The sequence below is a fragment of the Theropithecus gelada genome, chromosome 7a, assembly GCF_003255815.1.
Source record: "Theropithecus gelada isolate Dixy chromosome 7a, Tgel_1.0, whole genome shotgun sequence".
Taxonomy (NCBI): domain Eukaryota; kingdom Metazoa; phylum Chordata; class Mammalia; order Primates; family Cercopithecidae; genus Theropithecus; species Theropithecus gelada.
The window spans coordinates 27,905,186-27,929,506 of record NC_037674.1 but is presented as its reverse complement, the minus strand read 5'-3'; the positions used below and the strand labels follow the sequence as shown (position 1 = coordinate 27,929,506).

The 24,321-nt window shown below is 37.6% G+C and overlaps 1 protein-coding gene across 4 annotated transcripts in view; it reads left to right on the top strand.

Moving 5' to 3' along the window:
* Positions 1-24,321, top strand: part of FAM214A (family with sequence similarity 214 member A) — a 100,079-nt gene that overhangs the window by 50,724 nt on the left and 25,034 nt on the right. For all 4 annotated transcript variants that reach the window (XR_003120235.1, XM_025390552.1, XM_025390555.1 and 1 more), the window contains 5 exons: positions 14,281-14,465; positions 16,270-16,472; positions 16,799-16,924; positions 17,683-19,495; positions 23,144-23,257. Coding sequence is in view for 3 of the 4 variants with exons in the window: in XM_025390552.1 (XP_025246337.1) it covers positions 14,281-14,465; positions 16,270-16,472; positions 16,799-16,924; positions 17,683-19,495; positions 23,144-23,257 (2,441 nt within the window). In the remaining variant the exon portion in view is untranslated. The remainder of the gene's footprint in view (positions 1-14,280; positions 14,466-16,269; positions 16,473-16,798; positions 16,925-17,682; positions 19,496-23,143; positions 23,258-24,321) is intronic.

The following is a 24,321-nucleotide window of genomic DNA, read 5'->3' as shown; positions in this document are numbered from 1 at the left end:
ACTGGTAATAAAATGATGAATATTTAGACCTGGCCTCTTTGCTCATAGAGTTTATAGTCGAGTTAGAGGCAAACAGGCTATTACAATAAGATAATTGAAATTACCTGAAATCAGTGATTAGAAGTTGGCAAATTTTCAGTTCTTCATTGAAAAATGTGCAGTTTGTGACAGGGTACTCTTCAGTTAAGTTGTCTACCCTTCTCCTTCCCTTCCCTCTCAGATATTTTCTAACTCATTCACATACCTTCTTTTGCAACTTTGAAAGTATCAGGTTTAGAATTTGGGTGACTCTGGCAAACAGGAGTCTATCAAATATGGTTGACATTGAGGAAACACAACTAATGTTATGTCTCATTGACAAAAATAGGAGTCAGAAGGGTTGCATGGGCAGAGAAACAAAGCATTCTGGCAGGAAAGCAGAATAGAGAACTGGAAAACCTAGTTAGAATTCATAGGAAAACTGGGATTGGGAATTAAATACCAACATGTTTTACAGTAAGGACACCGATCAGACCTCAAGAGGCTGAATAACTAGTACAGAATAGGCAACAAGAATGACCTTGACAGTAAACCAACAAATACCTAAAGCTTCATGTTCTCTCTGAACTCTTTCCATAATTCTTCCCTGAGCCAGAACTGGAGTTGAACTAATAACAGGGGGTGGAGTTTGGCACACTGGATGAGATTTGGAAATAAATCCCCAAATTTCTGACATTTTCCCTACACGAGAGACATAGGTTTAAGGCCCCCTTTACCATTATGTTGCTGTGTATGCCTGAGCAAGTCACTTTACCTCTCTGAAGTCCAATTTCCTCACCTGTAAATTAATGAAAATATATCCTGAATTCTACAAAAAAAAAAAAAAAAAAACCTCTTGGCCTTTCTCTCTCTCTCTCTCTTTTTTTTTTTTTTTCAGCTTTCCCTTATCTTTCCTCCCACAGAAGCTGCTTATTTCCCTTTGATGATAAAGGGACCAAGCTTAGTTTTAATTAACTCTAGGTGTTTTTTAATGCACAAAGCAGAACATTAAAACACTTTATATATAACCAGATGTAATTGTACTGTTTTGCCATGCATTATAAGGATAATGTTTCTAAGTTGGATATCCTCTTGTTTCTGGAACCACATGATCTAGACTTTTCCCATAGTACTTAAATTGAGAGCTTTAGAAAGGGGAGACATGCGGAACAAAAGGAGTAACTGTCTGAATTCATGTAATACCAATGGGCTTCAAGATGATCCTCCACTTACTGGTAAAGTGTGTGGCCTTGGGCAAATGATTTTATAAATTTAGGATTCTCATCTGTAAAATGGGGAAAGATGTGTATCATAGCATTTAGTTTTATTTTAAATTTAACAAACACATGCAGCATTCTAAAAGTTACATAAATAATAATCCTTGTAACTGCCCTCTGAAAGTTGATACTATTATCCCCATTTAATTAGGTGAAATACTGAGGAAAGAGATGTTGTGTAAAATCCAAAAAACTAGCAAGTAGCAGAGCTGGTTGACAGACTTCAGACAGACTTCAGAGTTGAGCCCTTTACTACTGCTCTATGCTGCTTCATGAGGACTAACTTGATAAAACAATTCACAACTCAGGTTGATGGGGATCATCTTTGTTTAATTGAATGTTTGGGTTTTACATGACAATGAATTTAATAGCCAATTTTTAAAGAGCTAGATTACCGTAAAAACATATAACTTGTTTTTTTAGATGGCACCTTATGATATTACAGTGTTTTAGTCATAATTTTGAACTTTGGTGGTTATTGTGTAGGTGTAGAGCAGAGATACTTGGTTGTATCTAAACAAACCATGCTCAAGTTCAGAAAACTGCTTTTAAAAGTCAGTCTGTGATAAATTTGTTATTTATCATAGTTGATAAGTTGATCACTTGTCTTTTTTCATAATAGAGTGCTGAGGATTAAAATAAATAAATTTTGTTGTGGATTAACAAGACCAAGAATAGAGAGTATTTTCGTATTAGAAAATACTGTTCTGTAGATGAGAATATTTATGTATAACTAATAATAAAATAATAGTGTACACATAAAATTGCTGTTTCACTTATAGCCGTGGCCACTGTTTTTCACACTTGTCACTAATGTCAGCTTTGCCTCTTATTCTCTGCTTGAAGACTTTTCATGGTATATAAAATGACTTGTACTAGGTATTGAGAAACTTGAATTGTAGTTCGCTATTGCCTGGTTTTTAGTATATTATTGAAGCAAGGAAGTTGATGTCTTTGTACCTTATTTTCCTCATCTGGAAGTAAAGTAGGTTAGGCTAAGATGATTTCTAAGATCCTTTACAATTCTCACTTAAAACAGGTACACATGACCAGGTGCAGTGGCTCATACCTGTAATCCCAGCACTTTGGGAGGCCAAGATGAGTGGATCACGTGAGGTTAGGAGTTTGAGACCAGCCTGACCAACATGGTAAAACCCCATCTCTACTAAAAATAAAAAAAATTAGCTGGGTATGGTGGCAGGTGCCTGTAATCCCAGCTACTCTGGAGGCTGAGACAGGAAACTTCACTTGAACCCAGGAGGCAGAGGTTGCAGTGAGCTAAGATCGCACCACTGCACTCCAGCCTGGGTGACAGAACAAGACTCCGTCTCAAAAAAAAAAAAAAAAAAAAAAAAAAAAACCAGGTACACATAACATATTCCTTTGAGACTGGAACACATAAAGGAGAAGCCAAAAATATTTCAGTGATTGTGAAATTTAACCCATTAGTAGATATACGTCCATAACATGTTAAGAAAATTCTAAAAAAATGAATAGGTTGATATAACTATAGAGCTGTCAAATCATGCTGAATTTTTCCTGAAGTGTGGTTCATTTGCACTGATATGTCCTTTCCTTTTTCATGGTCACATTTGTGATTAATGCCCTAAGTTTTGGAGAAGTTTGGCTGAAGTTAACAGTACAGTCTGTCCGTGGAACAGAGTGAAATTTACCCATGAGAAGGTGAAATTCATGACCTTTGGTTGGTACACCAACACCCGACAGTAACCATTTATAGCCTAGATGGCTTCTGTAAATTCTGGGGAAGAGTACAAAGTAAGTCAAAGATCAGTGTGGAAAGGAGTTAGGAATGGGTTTTTTCATGGAAAAGAGTGGGAGTCCGGAAAACTTTGACTTCGTGGGAAGGAGAGGAGGAAGTCATGCTTGATAGGTTAAAAAAAACAAAACCAAAAACATTTAAGCTTGAGAGGATTGTAATGGAATGGCTTTTTGGGAAGATTAATCTGCATTAGGATTCAAGATGGATAAGGAGGTGCCTAGAGTCCTAGACAATAGCTAGGAAACTTGTAGTAATTCAGGTATAAATTAATAAGAACCTAACTAGATAACTGTTTTCAGGATAAAAAGGAAGACTTTAATTCCGAGAAAAATTTAAAACAAATTAAAATTTAGTAATTTCAGGATTATACAGGAGAATCTCCTACCACCTGTGCCATAGACTTAGAAGGGAAGCAGTTAAAACTTCTTTTAGTCTCATTTTGAGATTTGGAAATAATTTTCTATGAGTGATGATATTGCATATTTAATACTTTTCTAGAAAGGGCTATTGTATTATATGAATGCCCATTGTGTTAAGAGAGGACTAAGAAAGTAGACTTTTGCATTTATCATATATACTCTGCAGAATAATAGACAGTGTATGTCACATTTGTCTAATCTTCCATCATCACCGCCTACTGAGCTCACTATTTTCAAGGTCACCAGTGACTTCCTTATTGTCAAATTCAATGGTCACTTCTTTGTTTATATTTTATTAAACTTCACCAGTGTTTGAGACCATTGATCATGCACTCCTGGAAACTTTCTATTCTCTCGAGGCTTCCATTATACCATACCTGACAGCTCGTTTTGTTGTTCCTCGTCTTCTCTAATTGTTGCAGTGCCCCCAGGGCTCTGTCATGAGTTCCCTACTCTCCTCTACATACTCCTCTAGGTAACTCTTGATTCTAAATACTATCTCAATGCCAGTGATCCCCAAAGCTATACCTACAACCCCAGACAACTATAATAACCTCCTAATTAGTATAGCTACTTTCATTCTTTCCCCCTATTCTTTTATCCACATAGCAGCCAGGGTGATCATTTTAAATGTAAATCGGATCATGCATTTCTCTAGTTAAAACCCTCTAATGGCTCCCCATTCCATTTGGAATAAAATCTAAACTTTTTACCCTATTTTCAAAATCCTTTATGATCTAGTCCCTGACCACCTTTCTAAACTTTTTTTTTTTGACACAGGGTCTCGCTCTGTTGCCCAGGTAGGAGTACAGTGGTGCAATCATAGTTCACTGCAGCCTTGAACTCCTGGGCTCAAGCAGTCCTTCTGCCTCAACCTCGCAAGTAGCTGGAACCACAGGCACATGTTACCACACCTGGCTTTATTTATTGTTTTGTTATGTTATGTTATGTTTTGTTATGTTATGTTATGTTATGTTATGTTATGTTATGTTATGTTATGTTATTTTAAATAGAGACAGGGTCTCACTGTGTTGCCCAGGCTGGTCTCAAACTCCTGGGCTTAAGCAATCCACCCACCTTGGTTTCCCAAAGTGTTGGGTTTATGGGTGTGAGCCACCCTGCCTAGCTAAATGTCCATCTCTTACTGCTTTCCCTCTCTCCCCACTGCAATTTCAGCCTCATTCACCTTCTAGTTCCTGGGATTTGACCCATTCGTTCCCACCTTTGTCATTGCTCAGAATGCTCTTTCCCCTAATTTTTGAATGGTTAGCTCCTTGTCATTTAGATCTCAGCTGAAATGTTACCTGCTTCAAAAAGCCCTCCCTAACCACCTGATAGAAAGCATTGCCAGAATCATTCTCATATCACATCATCCTTTTTATAATTATTGCATAGTACTTAGCATCTGATATTTTATTAATTTGTTTTTGTTTTTCTGTGCCATCACAACAATATAAGCTCCAAGCCCCATTGTCTACAAAAGTGCCTGGAACCTGGTACTTTTATGGTATTTGTTGAATAAATGAAGTCTTAGTACCTACATAGTGGTTATGTTAACTGAGAGTCCCATTCTTTGAGCATAACCTCTTCCACTAATTCTTAATATCCATTCTCAGGTGCCTCATCTCATTTCCATATGTTTCTCATATGGAATCTCACTGACATTCCAGTTCTTACCTAATTTTTTTAAACATTTGTTTTTAAAAAGAAAAAGTGTTTCAGATACTAAGTTCCAGTTTCTCAATACCAGAACCAGTATACTGTTACCTGTGTGTGTCTTCACAAATGCCAGTATAAAGTAACCAAACTATGACCTACTTTAAGAAATAGTAGGCCTGGTGCAGTGGCTCATGCCTGTAATCCAGCACTTTGGGAGGCCAAGGTTGGTAGATCACTTGAGGTCAGGAGTTTGAGACCACCCTGGCCAATATAATGAAACCTCATCTCTACTAAAAATACAAAAATTAGCCGGACATGGTGAAGCGCACCTGTGATCCCTACTCAGGAGGCTGAAGCAAGAGAATTGCTTGAACCCCGGAGGCAGAGGTTGCAGTGAGCCAAGGTCATGTCATTGCACTACAGCCGGGGTGATAGAACGAGACTCTGTCTCAAAAAAAAAAGAAAGAAAGAAAAGAAATAGTAAGTGTATTTGTGTATTCTCATGCTGCTAATAAAGACATACCTAAGACTGAATAATTTATAAAGAAAAAAAGGTTTAATGGACTCACAGTTCCACATGGCTGGAGAGGCCTCACAATCATGGCAGAAGGTGAAAGGCACATCTTAAGTGGCAGCAGGCAAGAGAGAGTATATGCAGGGGAACTCCCCTTTATAAAACCATCAGATCTCATGAGACTTAGGAGACTTATTCACTATCACAAGAACAGAATGGAAAAACCCACCCCCATGATTCAGTTACCTCCCACTGGGACCCTCCCATGACAGGTGGGGATTATTACAATTCAAGGTGAGATTTGTACAGAGCCAAACCATATCAGTAGGGGTTACAAAAAGTAGTAACTCATTAATTAAAAATATATGACACTGGACTGCTTTTATTGCATATTATTTTTCAGTTAATAGGAGTTACTTACCTAATGCTAGTCAGAGAATAGTGATTTATTTACAATTTAGTATATGGGATTATGTGTTTGCTTTATGGGACTGATAATATTTTGTTGTATATATGTCTGTCTGTGCTTATATATGCTTGTGATTCCACAGATACATAATCCTAACATTGTTGTTAAACATTAGGTTTTTACTTACATTGTAGATGTGTTTCCTTGTCAAAAGTAGATATGTCATTATTTTAGATCTAACTGAACCACAGTATATTTAACCAGTCTCATATTGTTGAATATTTAGGTTGATGCCAATTTTTTTAAGTTGGTATAAACGTTTTCATAAACATCCTTGGACATTTGGCTTGGTGTACTTCTTCCGTTATTTTCTGGGGATAAATTCATAGAAGGAGAATTTTTATTCGCAATACTCAGTTGTACATCATGAAGTAAAAAGGCCACTTTTTATTTTTATTTTATTTTTTGAGACAGAGTCTCGCTCTCTTGCCCAGGTTAGAGTGCAATGGCATAATCCCAGCTCACTGCAGCCTCAACCTCCAGGCTCAAGTGATCCTCCCTCATCTGCCTTCCGAGCAGCTGCAGGCACGTGCCACCACATCGGCTGATTTTTGTAGAGATGGGGTTTAGCCAGGTTGCCAGGCTGATTTTGAATTCCTGAGCTCAAGCAATCAGTCTGCCTGAGCCTCCCAATGTGCTGGGATTACAGGCATGAACCACTGCCCCTGGCTGGACATTATTTTTAGATAAACTTTCTTAGCAGCAATTCCCCAGGCTGTTCCCAGGCCTCCTTTTCCATGTTAATTCATGGCATAAGAGGCCTAGGCGCCTTCTCCTTCCCTGGCAGGCCTTAGGGAAAAAACAGCGTATATAACAGCCTAGCAATGAGAAAGACACTCTTCTTTCACTCCCATTGAAGTAGCTTTGAGCCATCCTGGTTGGTTTGTTTGTTTGTTTGTTTGTTTTCCTAAATCAAGATGTATGTGTATATAATGAGTAGTGCTTCAGCTGGGCTCCTGGTTAGAGTCTCTCAAGAAGGAGTTAGTGGTTCTGGTCTCTCTCCTGTGGTTTTTCTGAAGAGCAAAGCACCATAAATTCTCAGAGTTGGACAAAACCTGAGAACAAGCCTAATTGAGCCACTCGCTTACATAAATCTCTTCAGCCACACCCTGGCAAGTGTTTATGAAACTTTCCTTGAACACCTCTAGCAATGAAGAATTTACTTCTTAGTCTGTTTCGTCTACGGATCACTCCAGTTGTTCAAAGTTTTCCCAATGGCTAAGTTGTTCACTTTTCTCGATGGACAGAACAGGTGGGGAATTTTAAGAAGCTGCTACACTCCAGAACCAGAAGAGCATGCAAAAGCAGTCAGTCTGATCATAGCTCCCAGACAGCCTAGTGCAAGCACAATCCTCATTGAGGTCATAGGTAGAGGGACCCCCAGAACTGTGTTTTCATTGGTTAATCACTGGTGTCCAGTGATCTGTCCTTCATAGCATGTGAAAATTTATAACATACTTTCTGTTCTCTTCAATATTACATTTTGTGTCCAATAATTTATTTTTCTTTTCTTTTTTTTTTTTTTTTTTTTTTTAGACAGTCTCTCTCTGTCCCTCAGGCTGGAGTGCAGTGGTGCAATCTTAGTTCACTGCAACCTCCACCTCCTGGATTCAAGTGATCCTCCCATCTCAGCCTCCCAAGTAGCTGGGATTACAAACATGCACCACCATGCCTGGCGAATTTTTGTATTTTTAGTAGAGACAGGGTTTCACCATGTTGGTCAGGCTGGTCTCAAACCCCTGACCTCAAGTGATCCACCTCCAGGAGTGAGCTACAGGAGTAAGCCACCACACCTGGCCAAATAATTTATTTCTTCTAACATGCGAAACTGGTAAGAAGGCCTAGCAGTTCATATTAGTCTAGATTTGAAACATTTTTTTTTTGTAAAAGTAGACTTTTTCAGTTGCTCTAAAATCAAACTTTATTTCTAGTGTGAGCTGTGTCCTCAGAATATCAAATTAGATCTATTGAATTCTCTTTAGTCCGACATATTTCGCAATTATTGGTCATATTCTTCAGTAAACTCTGCTGTTGTGTTTAGAGGTTGACATTATAAAAATTTTAATGATGTAACTTTTCTTTAAAAAATTTTTTTACTGCCAATTTTCAAGGACAATCTATAACAATGTAACTGTTCTGAGGACTACTATGATTTAGTATTCTCATTTATTAAAGTTAGACATTCTTGAGAAATTTCTAAAAGTTGTCATCACATATCACTTTTACTTAGGTAATATTTTATGTGTTTCAAAATACCATTGTATAATCCATAGTATTCCTTTCAATACTTATGTAATAGTTACACCAGTAATTAACAGATAACTAGTATCATCTCTAATCTTTGTTTCAGATTTTTCATTTAAACATTTAACACCCTTGCTGGGCTCCCTGGCTCACGCCTGTAATCCCAACACTTTGGGAGGCCAAGGCGGGCGAATCACGGGGTCAGGAGATCAAGACCATCCTGGCTAACACGGTGAAACCCCATCTCTACTAAAAATACAAAAAATTAGCCGGGCGTGGTGGCAGGCGCCTGTAATCCCAGCTACTCGGGAGGCTGAGGCAGGAGAATAGCATGAACCCAGGAGGCGGAGTTTGCAGTGAGCTGAGATCGCACCACTGCACTCCAGCCTGAGTGACAGAGCAAGACTCTTGTCTCAAAAAAAAAAAAACATTTAACACCCTAAGTTCAGTAAGTCATCTGAGGGATTGCAAACTCCAGTCATGGTTTTGAAGTTTGTTTAGTTTGTCCCCTACAGAGACAATGACCAAAGCAACCAAATTTTAGTCCAATGTTACATTATTTAAAAGTGGCTTGGGGCAGTGGCTCACATCTGTAATCCCAGCACTTTGGGAGGCCAAGGTGGGAGAATTGCTTGAGGCCAGGAGTTTGAGGTTAAAGTGAGCCATGGTCACGCCACTGCACTCCACCCTGGGCCACAAAGCAAGACCCTGTCTCTAAAACAAAAAAGAAGAAGAAGAAAATACTCTTTTGTAACAGTTCAGTGTTTATCACTTTAAACTTGATAATTCCTACTGCAAGAGTTAGCCACTCCATTCTAGGAGCTTTGGAAATGTATTGCAGTTTTGCAGGCATAAGGATAACAAGTCATAGAGTCCTGGTAACATCTATCTTTCTTTCAGTCATTGCACTTTCTCCACCTTCTTCCCCACTTTGTATGTCCTTTCCTAATCTAACCTGTTAGTTTTGCAGAATTTTATCTCTGCAGAAATGATCAGGTGCTCTTTAGGATATGTATAGTGGTAGTGGTAGTGTTTAAAAAGTAGTTTTAAGAGACATCCTTGTTAAGAGTGAAGAAAAATTGGGCTGAGTGCGGTGGCTCACACCTGTAATCCCAGCACTTTGGGAGGCCAAGGTGGGCGGATCACGAAATCAGGAGATTGAGACCATCCTGGCTAACACAGTGAAACCCCATGTCTACTAAAAATACAAAAAAGTTAGCCGGGCATGGTGGTGGGTGCTTGTAGCCCCAGCTGCTCGGGAGGCTAAGGCCAGAGAATGGCATGAACATGAACCTGGGAGGCAGAGTATGCAGTGAGCCAGTAATGTGCCACTGCGCTCCCACCTGGGTGACAGAGCAAGACTCTGTCTCAAAAAAAACAAAAAAAGAGTGAAGAAAAATAGATGAGGGCAATGATGAGTTTTTAGCCGGGCTTTGGTATACAGTATTTGGGGAGATCATATACATTAATGCTCTGGGTAGAGGCCTGCAGATGAGTCATGCTTGATACCAAGGTGATAATGCAGAGGTAGTCAGTCAATTATGTGTTACAATTATGTGGATTTGGTTTTAAAAGAATTATGGGCTTTCTTACAAATTTTACATATTTATTTATTTATTTTAAATAATATTTATTTATTCAGAAGTGGAGACTATGTAATGTGATGTGAAAAATAAGATTAAAAGCTACATTGTATGAACCTAAGTTTGTTTTAAAAGTTGTATATATGCGGCCGGGCGCGGTGGCTCAAGCCTGTAATTCCAGCACTTTGGGAGGCTGAGACGGGCGGATCATGAGGTCAGGAGATCGAGACCATCCTGGCTAAAACAGTGAAACCCCGTCTCTACTAAAAAATACAAAAAACTAGCCGGGCGCGGTGGCGGGCGCCTGTAGTCCCAGCTACTCGGGAGGCTGAGGCAGGAGAATGGCGTAAACCCGGGAGGCGGAGCTTGCAGTGAGCTGAGATCCGGCCACTGCACTCCAGCCTGGGCGACAGAGCGACACTCCGTCTCAAAAAAAAAAAAAAAAAAAAAAAAAGTTGTATATATGCTTAAAACAAGGCTATTAAGTTAACAATAGATATCTCTGAAAAATGAGTTATTTTTGTCTTACTCTCTGAATTTTATAAATTTCTCAGTAAATGTGTTACTTTTTAGTTAGAAAATCATTATTTAAATTTTGAAATAGTCACATTTTTGGAAAGTTTTATTTTCCTCAATGTTTTAGTGTGCTCAGGCTGCCATAAAATACCATAGACTTGGGCGGCTTAAACAACAGAAATTTATTTTCTCACATTTCCGAAGGCTGGAAGTCCAAGATCAGGGTGCCAGCATGTTCAGGTCCTGGTGAGAGCTCTCTTCCTGGCTCACAGACAGCTGCCTTCTCCCTGTGTGCTCATGTGGCCTTTCCTTGAAGAGAAAGAAAACGAGAGGGAGACACATGCGGGCTGTGGGAGGTGGGGGAAAGCAGGGAGAGAGGAGGTCACTTTCTCTTCTTTTAAAGCTACCTGCATTACCACCCTTATGACCTCATTTAACTGTAATTACCTCCTAAAAGCCTTATTTCCAAATAGAGTCACAGTGCCGGCTAAGGCTTCAACATATGAATTTCGATTCAGCCCATCACTCAGTTCTCATTTATAGACTAGCAATTTTTTTATTTTTGATGATTATCTTCTCTAATTTCATAACTATATTTTAGTTACTAGTCAAGGTGCTTTTGATTAGAAATAATTCACTCAACAAGCTTAAAGGAATTGATTGCTAGGGATACAGAGTTCTCTCTCAGTAGGTTTATGAGGGACTGGAACATTGTCAGGAATCAGGCAACTACTTTTTCTGGCTTTCTATGGCTACAAAGTCTCCTTTCTCTCTCATTCACTATGTAGCTTATTTCATTCTCTTATTTTCTGTTCCATGCCCATGGCAGTCTATGATCATTACATAGCTCCTGGGTGTACATTGCCTCAGTTTAAGTCATAGCAGATAGGGACAAACTAACATCTCTGAATCCTAACTCCAGTGTCTTGGGAAATAGACTGACCCAGGATGGGTCAAGTGCCCACTTTGAATCAATTGGCTTTGGTGGGGTTGGGAAACAGGGTCACACTTTTTTGTATACATAGTAGAGACAGGGTCTCCCTGTGTTGCCCAGGCTGGTCTCGAACTCCTGGGCTCAATGGATTCTCTTGCCTCAGCCTCCCAAAATGCTAGGATTATAGGCATGAACCATCACTTCCAACCAGGGGTCACACAACTTAAAGAAGGCTGCCGGTGTTCACTCTTGACAATGGCCACTGTTAAAATCTTGCTCTATGTGATCTTCCTAAAGCTCTTTCAGACAACTAGGCAGATGTTACCCTCATTTAATGGAAGAAAACAGTAAGTGACTTGTCTCAAGCAACACGTCACTACTGTAGAACCCTTCCTCACCACTGTCTTCACCACATACCCCTTTAGAACCTTTCCTCACCACTGTCTTCCACCACATACCCCTACCCAACTACTGGCCACCAGTCTGTGCTCTTATAGATTGCTAATGTCTGTACGAGTGGTTATCACAGTATGGTATGTATTTGGTTGTTGTGTCTGCTGCTCTGAGAATTTTTTAAGTGTATGATCCATGTATTTTTTAACCTGGGGATGTATGATAAACTGAATGAATTGACTGGGAATAGAACTAGAGCCCAGGTTCTGGAGCTAAACTGTCCAGCTTCCAAATTCAACTTTGCTACTTCCTAATTGATGATCTTGGGCAAGTTACTTAATCTTTCCATGCTTCATTTATCTGAAAAATAGAAGCAATAGTCCTCACCTTCTAGAGCTGCTCCGAGGATTAAATGAGTTGATGTGTAGAAAGTACTTCGAACTGACAGTGATAAATTACCAAATGTTGGCTGTCATTTTATATGTTCCAAATGGTCACTTTAGAGAAACTTTTCTGAATGGTCTTAAAATGCCAGTTCAATAAAGTTTACTTTAAGGCTTCTTCCTTTTCTGATAAGCCTTCCTGAAGCTAGAAAAGAGCATTCTTCATCATACTCTTCAAAGCTATTCATAATCTGGCTCCAGTCCTTCTTTTTGCATACTTTTCTCTATAAGAAATCTCTGCTCAAATTCACCTTCTCTCTTCCCATTTCATGCTGCATTGTTCTGTTTGTTTTTAAAATTCTTTGAATTGTAAAGGTTTCAAAACTAGGAACTATGTGCATATGACTCTGTGTCCCCCTATTACCTGAGGTATAATAGGCACTTGAAATATTTGTTGCTTAATTGGCAGAGATAAGAGCAACTTTTTGTACAACAAATTATACAACAAATTGAATAGTATGTGCACTTTTGTGTATGAACAACTTGTATAGCGGGTTAACAGTTTTTAAAATTAACTGTTAAAAAACTAGGAGCACGCATGAGAAATATTTAAATTACCATAACTACATGAAAAAAAATCTATAGATTAGATTGTTTGAAACTGTAATAACCAAAATACTACATTCCACATATTGCAAATCAGGCTTTGTGCCGCTGCTGGATAAGTATAGCATTTCTTCCTTAGCAATTGTTACTACTATATAGTAAAAGCACAGAGGACCCCATGACTATGAATTTTCATGTCACAGAATTAGTGCTGTGAAACTAAGGAACTAGTAAAGGAAGGGAGGGGGAGAGAAAGAGAAACATGCAGTGGATCTGTATCTTTTTCTAATACGTAAATAATAGCAATAGAACATCTTAGCTAAAAATACGACATAAGACATTTTAACCTTTTAGCTATTAGTGATTATTTGTGTGCAAAAACTATTGTACCTGACATCCAAAAATATAATTTTTTTTTTTTTTTTTTTTCTGAGACAAGAGTCTTGCTCTGTCGCCTAGGCTGGAGTGCAATGGGGCGATCTTGGCTCACTGCAACCTCCACCTCCCGGGTTCAAGCGATTCTCCTGCCTCAGCCTCCTAAGTAGTTGGGATTACAGGCATGCACCACTGCACCCAGCTGATTTTTGTATTTTTAGTAGAGACTGGGTTTCGCCATGTTGGTCAGGCTGGTCTCGAACTCCCACCCTCGGGTGATCTGCCCACCTCAGCCTCCCAAAGTGCTGGGATTACAGACATGAGCCACCACACCTGACCCAAAAATATAATTATTATAGGCTATAAAGTTAAAATAGATATCTCTGAAAAATGAGTTATTTTTGTCTTACTCTCTGAATTTTATAAATTTCTCAGGAAATGTGTTACTTTTTAATTAGAAAAGTAAGCCACCACACCTGACCCAAAAATATAATTATTATAGGCCAGGCGCAGTGGCTCATGCCTGTAATCCCAACACTATGGGAGGCTTAGGCGGGCAGATCACCGGAGGTGGGGAGTTCGAGACCAGCCTGACCAACATGGCAAAACCCCGTCTCTACTAAAAATACAAAAATTAGCCATTCATGGTGGTACATGCCTATAATCCCAGCTACTTGGGAGGCTGAGGCAGGAGAATCGCTTGAACCCAGGAGGTGGAGGTTGCGGTGAGCCAGATTGTGCCATTGCACTCCAGCTTGGACAAAAAGAATGAAACTCTGTCTCAAAAAAATAATAATTAGTATTATTATCATAGGATGATAAATGTATTTCTAAACCTTCAGTGTTTTAACTAATGTTTATATAAAAACAATTCCATAATTTTAACCAGTTCAACTAGAATTTGGAATTATCCATCATCTCCTCACTTCTGTATAGTTTGTGAATCAAGAGTTTAGTATATTTTGATTGTCTTGATTTTATTATTTTCACTCTTTGTTAAATGAATATTCTTAAATGTGTAATGTGACATTAGTTATTTTAGGCAGACCAGATGAGTTCTTACTAAGAGTACATTAAATTGAGGACCCTTTGCCCCTTTTTTAATATCAGATACTCTGGATGAATATTTTGAATATGATGCAGAGGAGTTCTTGGTCTCTTTGGCCTTGCTGATAACAGAAGGACGAACACCTGAATGTTCTGTAAAAGGTCGAACAGAAAGCTTTCATTGCCCTCCAGCACAGTCTTGTTACCCAGTAACTACCAAACATGAATGTAGTGACAAGCTGGCCCAGGTGAGAATCTTGTGTTGAATGCTTTATATCTTTTATATAAACTAGTTTATGTTCATCATCACCTTTATTTTATTACAATTATAATTATCACATTTCAATGTAAAATTGATCATAATCATAAAGGGAAAAAAATCCAAATCCTGGACCATAGCTAATAAACTTAGCTCTCAAATAAGGCTCTTGAAGGCATTGCAGGTAGTTTTGCTGATCAGTGGGGAGGTGGGCACCCAGTTTCATACCAGCCATCTCATAAGCTGGATTTAAGACTATCTATGCTGTTGGATTTTACTTTGTTTATTTATTTATTTATTGGAGATGGAGTCTTGCTCTGTCGCCCAGGCTGGAGTGCAGTGGCGCAATGTTGTCTCACTGCAACCTCCACCTCCTGGGTTCAAGCAATTCTTCTGCCTCAGCCTGCTGAGTAGCTGGGACTACAGGTGCGTGCCACCACACCCGGCTAATTTTTGTATTTTTCGTAGAGATGGGGTTTCACCATATTTGCCAGACTGGTCTCCAATTCCTGACCTCGTGATCCGCCCTCCTCAGCCTCCCAAAGTGCTGGGATTACAGGCATGAACCATGATGCCCGGCCTGCTTTATTTTTAGAATCTCAACCCTGGCTCTTCCACTTTGTATTGTTATTCATTTGGTAAATTGATGTTGTTATGATTATTTTCCCCACATTAACCAATTTCCCTTTTGTATTCCTTTTTTTTAATGGTAAGATTTTTGTGTAACATTGTTCAAAATATTTTGGTGTAGGTAGCAAACAATTTGCTTTAAGAATTTTTCTCCCACTTACTAGTTTCTCAAATGTGATCCAAAATTTTAAACTTCAAAAATCTTGTCTATTTTGAGGCCAGGCGTAGTGGTTGGCCTGGCCAACACGGTGAAACCTCATCTCTACTAAAAATACAAAACATAGCTGGGCGTGGTGGCGGGTGCCTGTAATCTCAGCTACTCAGGAGGCTGAGGCAGGAGAATTGCTTGAACCCGGGAGGCAGAGGTTGCAGTGAGCCAAGATCATGCCATTGCACTCCAGCCTGGTCAACAAGAGTGAGACTCCATCTCAAAAAAAAAGATCTTGTTTATTTTGAGTGTTTAATGAAAATGAGTTTTTAATATTTTGGTGTTCAGATTTAAGAAGTAATCTTTCCTGTGAAATGATGAAATTAATAAAGTAGTCAAGGCTGGGCCAACTCAGAGGCCTGTCAGACATTGGATATAGCAGTTCTTTTTCCACAAGGTAGAGCAAAGATACACTCCTCAAGAAAATTTGCATTACAAATGTTCAATACAGCCGGGGCACAGTGGCTCATGCCTGTAATCCCAGCACTTTGGGAGGCCAAGGTAGGCAGATCACCTGAGGTTAGGAGTTTGAGATCAGCCTGGCCATCATGGAGAAGCCCTGTCTCTACTAAAAGTACAAAAATTAGCCCGGCATGCTGGCGGGCACCTGTGATCCCAGCTAATTGAGAGGCTGAGGCAGGAGAATCGCTTGAACCCGAGAGGCGGTGGTTGCAGTGAGCTGAGATCGTACCACTGCACTCCAGCTTGAGCGACAGAGTGAGTCTCAGTCGCAAAAAAATAAAATAAAATAAATGTTCAGTACTAATCATTGCACTCTAGAGCTCACTAGCATAGATCCATTATTAAATGAGGAAACCTAGATAGCATTCTGAGCAAAAGCTCTACAATAGATGACTCATTTCTTATACAAATGTCTACTTTACAATTATAATTTTCTATAATACAAAATTAGGTGGGTTTTTGAGACATTTTGCTCATATTCATTTTCTCTAAGTGCCGCCAAGCCAGACGAACTAGGTCTGAGGTCACATTGTTGTGGAAGAATAACCTTCCAGTCATGGTGGAAATGATGCTACTACCAGACTGCTGCTACAGCGATGATGGGCCCACCACAGAGGGAATTGATCTAAATGATCCTGCAATTAAGCAAGATGCATTATTATTAGAAAGATGGATCTTGGAGCCAGTTCCTCGACAGTAAGTTGTTGAACGTTAGTTCAGAGTTGTTCTTGGTAAATCACGTTTTCCATTACTTCTTATAAATTATTTTAATGTATCATGTCTTTTAATTCCTCTATTTATGTAATAAAATTGAGATAGTATTTATATTTGGCACTAAATATGAGTAAATGTAGTACTTACATTTAGTAGTTGTGACTTCAAGTGACATCGTAAGTGCATTCCTATGCTCTTCAAAGCACAAATCCTGAGTGATAAGTTTATGGATATCAGCTTCTGCCATTCTAAAATTCAGTCATTTTGTACGTGCTTACATTTAAATTATGCTTTGTTACTTCCCTTAGGAATGGTGACCGATTTATTGAAGAGAAGACACTTCTGTTGGCTGTCCGCTCATTTGTGTTTTTTTCTCAGTTAAGTGCGTGGCTGAGTGTTTCTCATGGTGCTATTCCACGAAATATTCTCTACAGGTATGTCTAGGGCCAAAAAAAAAAAAAAAAAGGACAGTGCATATTCAAACACCTTGGTTAGCAACCGAATGGTATTTTACCTTTTAAATGGATTATTTCCTGCAATTCTAAATATAAATGGATAAAATTTACTGAGGTTTTTCAAAACAAGTTAGAGAGATTTAGATTGAATCAGTATAAATTTTGTTGTATTAAATTTGATATAGAATAATATCAAGAGAACTTTTAAGCTTACTTTAGAGAACCAATGGACTTAATGCTACTATTATAAAGTAGAAAAGTTTTCTGGGCTGCTGAATTTCTGTGTTTTACTTAATTTTTGGCATCTTGGATAATGTTAACAGGCTGTTAACAATTAGCTGTTTAGCTAATTGGCTTTTTAGGCAAATGGCCATGAGATAGGGTGTCTCTTAATCACCTTGCACAATAAAATTAGCTGAATCCATTTATGTACTAGTAATTACAAAGTCCTTTTTTTCTGTTTTAACAAATATTTTTAAATTATAATATTCTTGAGCTTTAATGCTTAAGTGATCTGTGTTCTTAAAAAGGTCATCTCTTCCAAGCATAAGCTATTGTATTACTTACATTGGTTTTATCAGAATTATATGCATGGTAAAATGGCTAAAAGTAAACCTCAGTGGTAATTAATGCAAACAAAAATAAGTGTATGACTGCTTTACATTTACAATAATATGCAATAATAAGGATATAACCTTTGTAATCCATTAATACAGTATTTTTCTGTGTGATTCTAGAATCAGTGCTGCTGATGTAGACCTACAGTGGAATTTTTCACAGACTCCAATTGAGCATGTGTTTCCTGTTCCTAATGTTTCTCACAATGTTGCCTTGAAAGTCAGTGTTCAGTCCTTGCCCAGACAATCTAATTACCCAGTTTTGACCTGCAGTATTCACACTAATATTGGCCTTTATGAGAAAAGAATTCAACAACATAAACTTAAAACCCATCAGCACCATAATCCAAATGAAGCAGAACAATGTGGTACAAACAGTTCACAGCGTCTGTGTAGCAAACAAACTTGGACCATGGCACCTGAAAGTGTATTACATGCAAAAAGTGGCCCAAGTCCAGAATATACTGCAGCTGTCAAAAACGTCAAACTATATCCAGGCACTGGCAGTAAATCTGACCATGGGACATCTCAAGCCAATATTCTGGGCTTTAGTGGTATAGGCGATATAAAATCACATGAAACATCAGTGAGAACTTTAAAATCATTTTCAATGGTTGATTCCAGTGTCTCTAACCGCCAGAGTTTCTGGCAGTCAGCTGGTGAGACTAACCCTTTAATAGGCTCTTTAATTCAGGAGCGGCAAGAAATCATTGCAAGAATTGCCCAGCATTTGATTCATTGTGATCCAAGCACTTCACATGTTTCTGGACATCCATTTAATACTCAAGAGTCTAGTTCACTCCATTCAAAACTTTCCCGTGTTTCACAAGAAAATGAGAATGTGGGAAAAGGTAAAGAAACTTTCTCCATGTCTTTTGGTAATCCAGAGTTTACCTCCCCAGAAGACAGCAATGAGGGGAAAATTCGACTAAAACCAGAAACTCCTCGAAGTGAAACTTGTATTTCTAATGACTTTTCTTCTCATATGCCTGTTGGAGAGACTAATCCTTTGATAGGCTCTTTACTCCAGGAGCGGCAAGATGTTATTGCAAGGATTGCTCAACACTTGGAGCACATTGATCCAACAGCATCACATATCCCCCGGCCGTCATTCAACATGCATGACTCCAGTTCAGTTGCATCTAAAGTGTTTAGGAGTTCATATGAAGACAAAAATTTGTTGAAGAAAAATAAGGATAAGTCCTCAGTTTCCATTTCTCACACAAAATGTTCCTTGTTAGGAGACACCAGTGATGGGAAAAACTTAGTATCTAATAAATGTTTTACTTCTTTTAAAAATAATAGTAAAGAAAAGTGTTCTTTGAAACGTCAAACAAGAAATCAATGTCAGAACAATCCTAGTGAAATCATCCAAAGTACATATCAGGAAACACGGAACAAAAGTTCTAGTTTGTCGACTTCCTCAATTTTGTCTCAGCACAAAGAAAATAACTTAGATTTGACAAGCAGATTTAAGGAGCAAGAAATGAGCAATGGAACTGATAAGCAGTATTCAAATTGCAGCAGTATTGACAAACAGATTTGTACAAATAAGTATAAGGAAAAAATAATAAATGAGAACTATAATCCAAAATTCTTTGGCAATCTTCAATCTGATGATTCAAAGAAAAATGACTCAAAAATAAAAGTTACTGTGTTGGAAATGTCTGAATATTTGAACAAATATGAAAGCATGTCCTCAAATAAAGACTCAAAAAGGCCTAAGACATGTGAGCAAAATACTCAACTTAATAGCATAGAGAATTATCTCAATAAAGATAATGAAGGTTTCAAATGTAAAAAGTCAGACCAATTAAAAAATGAACAGGATAAGAAAGAAGATCCAACTAATGAAAAATCCCAAAACTATTCTCAGAGAAGTATACAAGACTGTTTTTCTACGTGTGAGCAACCAAAAAATACAGAGGTATTGGTAAGTAACATCTAATATGTCAAATATAATTCTGAAATATTTGTTATGATTTAAATTTTGTTCACAGGAGATCTAGTTATAAAGTCCCAAGGTTCCATTATCTATAGGACACACAATCTGATACAGCAGTAAACCTACAGAACTAGTATTAACATCCTTGCAAATAACCCACTCTCTTAAGAACAAAAAGTAAATGGAGGAAATAAAGATCAGGCTGTTTAAAAACTAGGAAGTGGTACCTTTTTTTAAAGCTATTAATAGGACAGTAATTGTTTTCATGAGGTGTTACGTCTATTATTTAGGTCTTTTAGCTGTGTTCTCCGCCTGCTCCCCCATCTTAAAGGCCCCTTTTTCTTCTAGTCAGAAGCACCCAGGCCAGGCACAGTGACTCACAGCCTATAATCCCAACACTTTGGGAGGCCAAGGCAGAAGATCACTTGAGCTCAGGAGTTGGAGACCAGCCTGGGCAACATAATGAGACCCTATCTCTACAAAAAAAAAAAAAAAATTAAAAATTAGCTAGGCATGGTGGTACATGCCTATAGGCCTAGCTATTTGAGAGGCTGAGGTGCGGGAATCACTTGAGCCCAGGAGTTCAAGGTTGCAGTGAGCTATGATTGTCCCATTGCATTCCAGCCTGGGTGACAGAGTGAGACTCTGTCTCAAAAAAACAAAAACAGAAAAAAACCAACCAACCAAAAAAAAACACAGAAGCACTCAGCTTTTTAATATTTGATCTGTAATGTCAAGAGAATACTATATAATATTTATAAAATATTACTAGGATTTTGTATGTTGCTTGTATATAACGTTCAGTTATATTACATATTAGGTTTCTGCAAAAGTAATTGAAGTTTTTGCCACTGAAAGGAATGGCAAACCTCGATTGCTTTTGCATGAACCCAATAGGATACTTGGTTCTTTGTGGTACTTCACCATATGGGACAGGTAGGACAGTTATGAGGAAACTGGGACTCAAAGAGAATAACTGACATACCAGTAGCTGTACAAAGTCCTTAGTGATTCAACTGGCACCCTCACCCCAGTCTCTTGACTCCTAATCCAGGCTCCTTTCTACTACCTGACAATAATCAAGGACAAATTTGTGGACTATACAAGTCCTTGGTTCATCCCTCCTGTTGAGAAAACAAATTAATCCCTCCTGCTGCCCTTTTTTGTTTATTTCAGCACTTACAAACAATTCTTGGAGTGTAAACAAGAGTCAGAAATCAAATTTGTATTAGCTTAATGTATTATTTGTTAGCAGGTCCGACCCAATATTAGCGGTGTGCCGATTGTGCTATGCCATTGGTCAGTTAATGACTTTCAAATTGTCTATAGGGAAATCACCAAGCTACTGGTCAAAACACCTGAGTTCTAGTCCTGGCTTCACAGTTTAATCCTTGAGTGACTATAAATAAGTCATATTACTTCTAAAAACCTGTTTCCTCAATTTTACAAGATTCATGATTAATATCTTTTGCCTTAGAGCAGTGATAAACAATTTATAAATATTTTGTAGTCCTTAATGTACTATATACATAAAAGATATTTTAAGTTATTTTCATTTTATTTGATTTCCTACCGAACTACCTTTTAATTTCTAAAAATCATTAGGCTTCACTTTCCTTTACTTTTCAGTAAAGCAGTATCTCAATTATATGGAAAACTTCTTCTTAAGTACCTTGATCCAAGTCTAAATGACCTTGGTTTGTCTTTTTTATCACTCAAATTCGTTTTTCTGGACATTTCAAAATTATGCCATGTTTCCAGTTTATATTTTTCTTCAGAAGATCTCGCCCTAACATGGGGTTTAATCAAATGGTAGTTTCCAATTTTCTAAAAGCATAATTGTCACAAAAACCTACACTGGCCTTAAGAATATTCGGTTCTTTTGATCCTGTTATCTAATAGGGAGGCTTAACCCTGGCCATGGTATTTTTCAAGCCCACTAAAATTCATTTTTTTCATGTACCTGTTTTAAATATAATAAACAGTTTACTGTGTGCCCCATCTGAATATTTTACACATGTTGACTGACTTAATCCCTCTCACTTTGATATGAGATTAAGTGATTTTACTAACTCCAGTTTACAAATGAGGACCTTGAGCTAGGGAAATTACATAACTTGCCCAGGTCACAAAGCTAATTAATGGTAGAGCCAAGACCCAGAATAGTATTTTATAATTTTTATTCATGTAATTTTTATGAATTTCTGATCTTTGGGTATAAGCTTGTCCAGTCCTTAAGAATTAACCTATTTCTTGTATCACATCAAAAACATAGTGCTGTGACTGCATTATATATAATTTTAAATTTACAGTGTTTCTTATATTTCTATATGATGTTCCACCAAATTATATCATCTGAAAATGGTTTTAATATTGACATAGTTTTATATTTTTCATTATACTAGTATTTATATAATATAGTAACATTATACTAATTTTTCCTGTGAGTACAGTAGTCGCCCCTTATCCATGGTTTCCTTTCCATGGTTTCAGTTTACTCATGGTCAACCACGTCAGAAAATAGGTGAATACAGTACAATAAGATACTTTGAAAGAGAGAAAGACTACATTCACACATAACTTTTATTACATCATATTATTATAATTGTATTTTATTATTACTAATCTCTTATTGTACCTAATTTATAAATTAAACTTTAGGATAGGTATGTATAGGAAAATATATATATATTGTTTGGTACTACACGTGATTTCAGGCATCCACTGGGGTTCATGGACTATATCCCCTGAGCATAAGAGGGGACTACCATAGTAGTTTTTTCACAAATTGAAATAATCAAATATTAGCTTGCTAGATGATAAATTCTGAACAAACATGAACATATAAGGCATTTACATTTGGACATATTTTCTTTAGAACTTAATTCAACATATTACAATAACCATTTTAGACATTATTTTCCAATTGAAATATATATATTGTGTGTAAACATAAGATGTAGATATACAGGTTGAGCATCCCAAATTTGAAATGTTCCAAAATCCCAAACTTTTTAATTGCTGACAAGGTGCTCAAAGGAAATTTTCATTGGAACGTTTCAGATTTGGGATTTTTGCATTTGGGGTGCTTAACCAGTAAAGTATATAGGATGCAAGTATTCCAAAATTAGAAAAAAAATCCAAACTTCTAAACACTTCTAGTCCCCAAGTATTTTGGATAAGGGATATCCCACTTGTATATCACCAACTTCACCAGCAATACCTCAGAATGTATTAGGAACGAGTCTAAAAATGAAAAAGCTGGCCGGGCGCGGTGGCTCAAGCCTGTAATCCCAGCACTTTGGGAGGCCGAGACGGGTGGATCATGAGGTCAGGAGATCGAGACCATCCTGGCGAACACGGTGAAACCCCGTCTCTACTAAAAAATACAAAAAACTAGCCGGGCGAGATGGCGGGCGCCTGTAGTCCCAGTTACCTGGGAGGCTGAGGCAGGAGAATGGCTAAACCCGGGAGGCGGAGCTTGCAGTGAGCTGAGATCCGGCCACTGCACTCCAGCCCGGGCGACAGAGCGAGACTCCGTCTCAAAAAAAAAAAAAAAAAAAAAAAAAAAAGCTGTCCACATTCTTTAAATGGTATTTAAATATTACAATTAAAATCTAATTATTTTCCTAACAGAGGACTACACTGAAACATTCAAATGTCTGGCGAAAACATAATTTTCATTCCTTGGATGGAACTTCAACCAGAGCCTTTCATCCTCAAACTGGTTTGCCTCTTCTTTCAAGCCCTGTAAGCATTTTTTTTTTTCTTATCTCATGCTTAGAACTTGCTCACATCTGAAAGGTTTACAAATAATTTCATTTGAATTTTAATTGAAAAAAATTTAAATATCTTTAAATTTCCAGTTATGAAACATTTTATTTTTTGATCACACATTTAACAGCTATGTGATAATACAGGGAAAGACAAAAATGTGAATAAAAATGAAATGTATTAGAGTTATAAAATTTCTCTGAAATTCTTTTGCCTAACATTTTAACTGTTACTAGATGTGAAAAAAGCAAAAACCATCAAGTGGATTTGTGTCTTACTGATACCACTCACTGGGTCATCTGCAAGTTAAATCTATTGCTGTTTTTGATTTGGAATCCCTTCACTTAATCATCTTGAGACATATAAATCTGTCCACTCCTCAATTACAAATAGATTTACAGATCTGAGTGCAGTGGTTAAAAGCATCACTTTGGAGTCACATTGACTTCCCCCTAGTTATGCGACACAATCTCTTGGAGTCTCAGTTTCCTCATATGTAAATCAGGATGATAATGTCTACCTTAGTGTTGTGAGGATGGTTAGTATCATCCCTCTTTCATGTAAGCAGTCAGTAGTTAGTTGGTATGGCTACCATTTCAGTTAAACTTGAGGTAAGCAGTAAATTGTGTAGCAGAACTAAAAATCCTTTTAATTTGCTACAAACGTATTTTTAGTTGTATGTGTTCTTTAGTAACTAGAAAAATACAGTATCTTGTATATGTTCAAAAAATAATTATTGGACAATAGACGCAGGATTTAAATGTATAACGTGGACCTCAGACTTCTATTTTAGAAAAATTAAAGTCCAAACAACTTTTAAAAAATTCCAAATGGTTTTTGCTGTTTTTTAAAAAAATTCTTATGGGTACATAATAGTTGTATATATTTATAGGGTACGTGTGATGTTTTGATACGGGCATACAATGTGTAATGATCAATTCGGGGTAAATGGATTATCCATCACTTCAAGCCTTTATCATTTCTTTATGTCAGGAACCTTCCTATTTCACTCTTATTTTTTTTTTTTTTTTTTTTTTTTT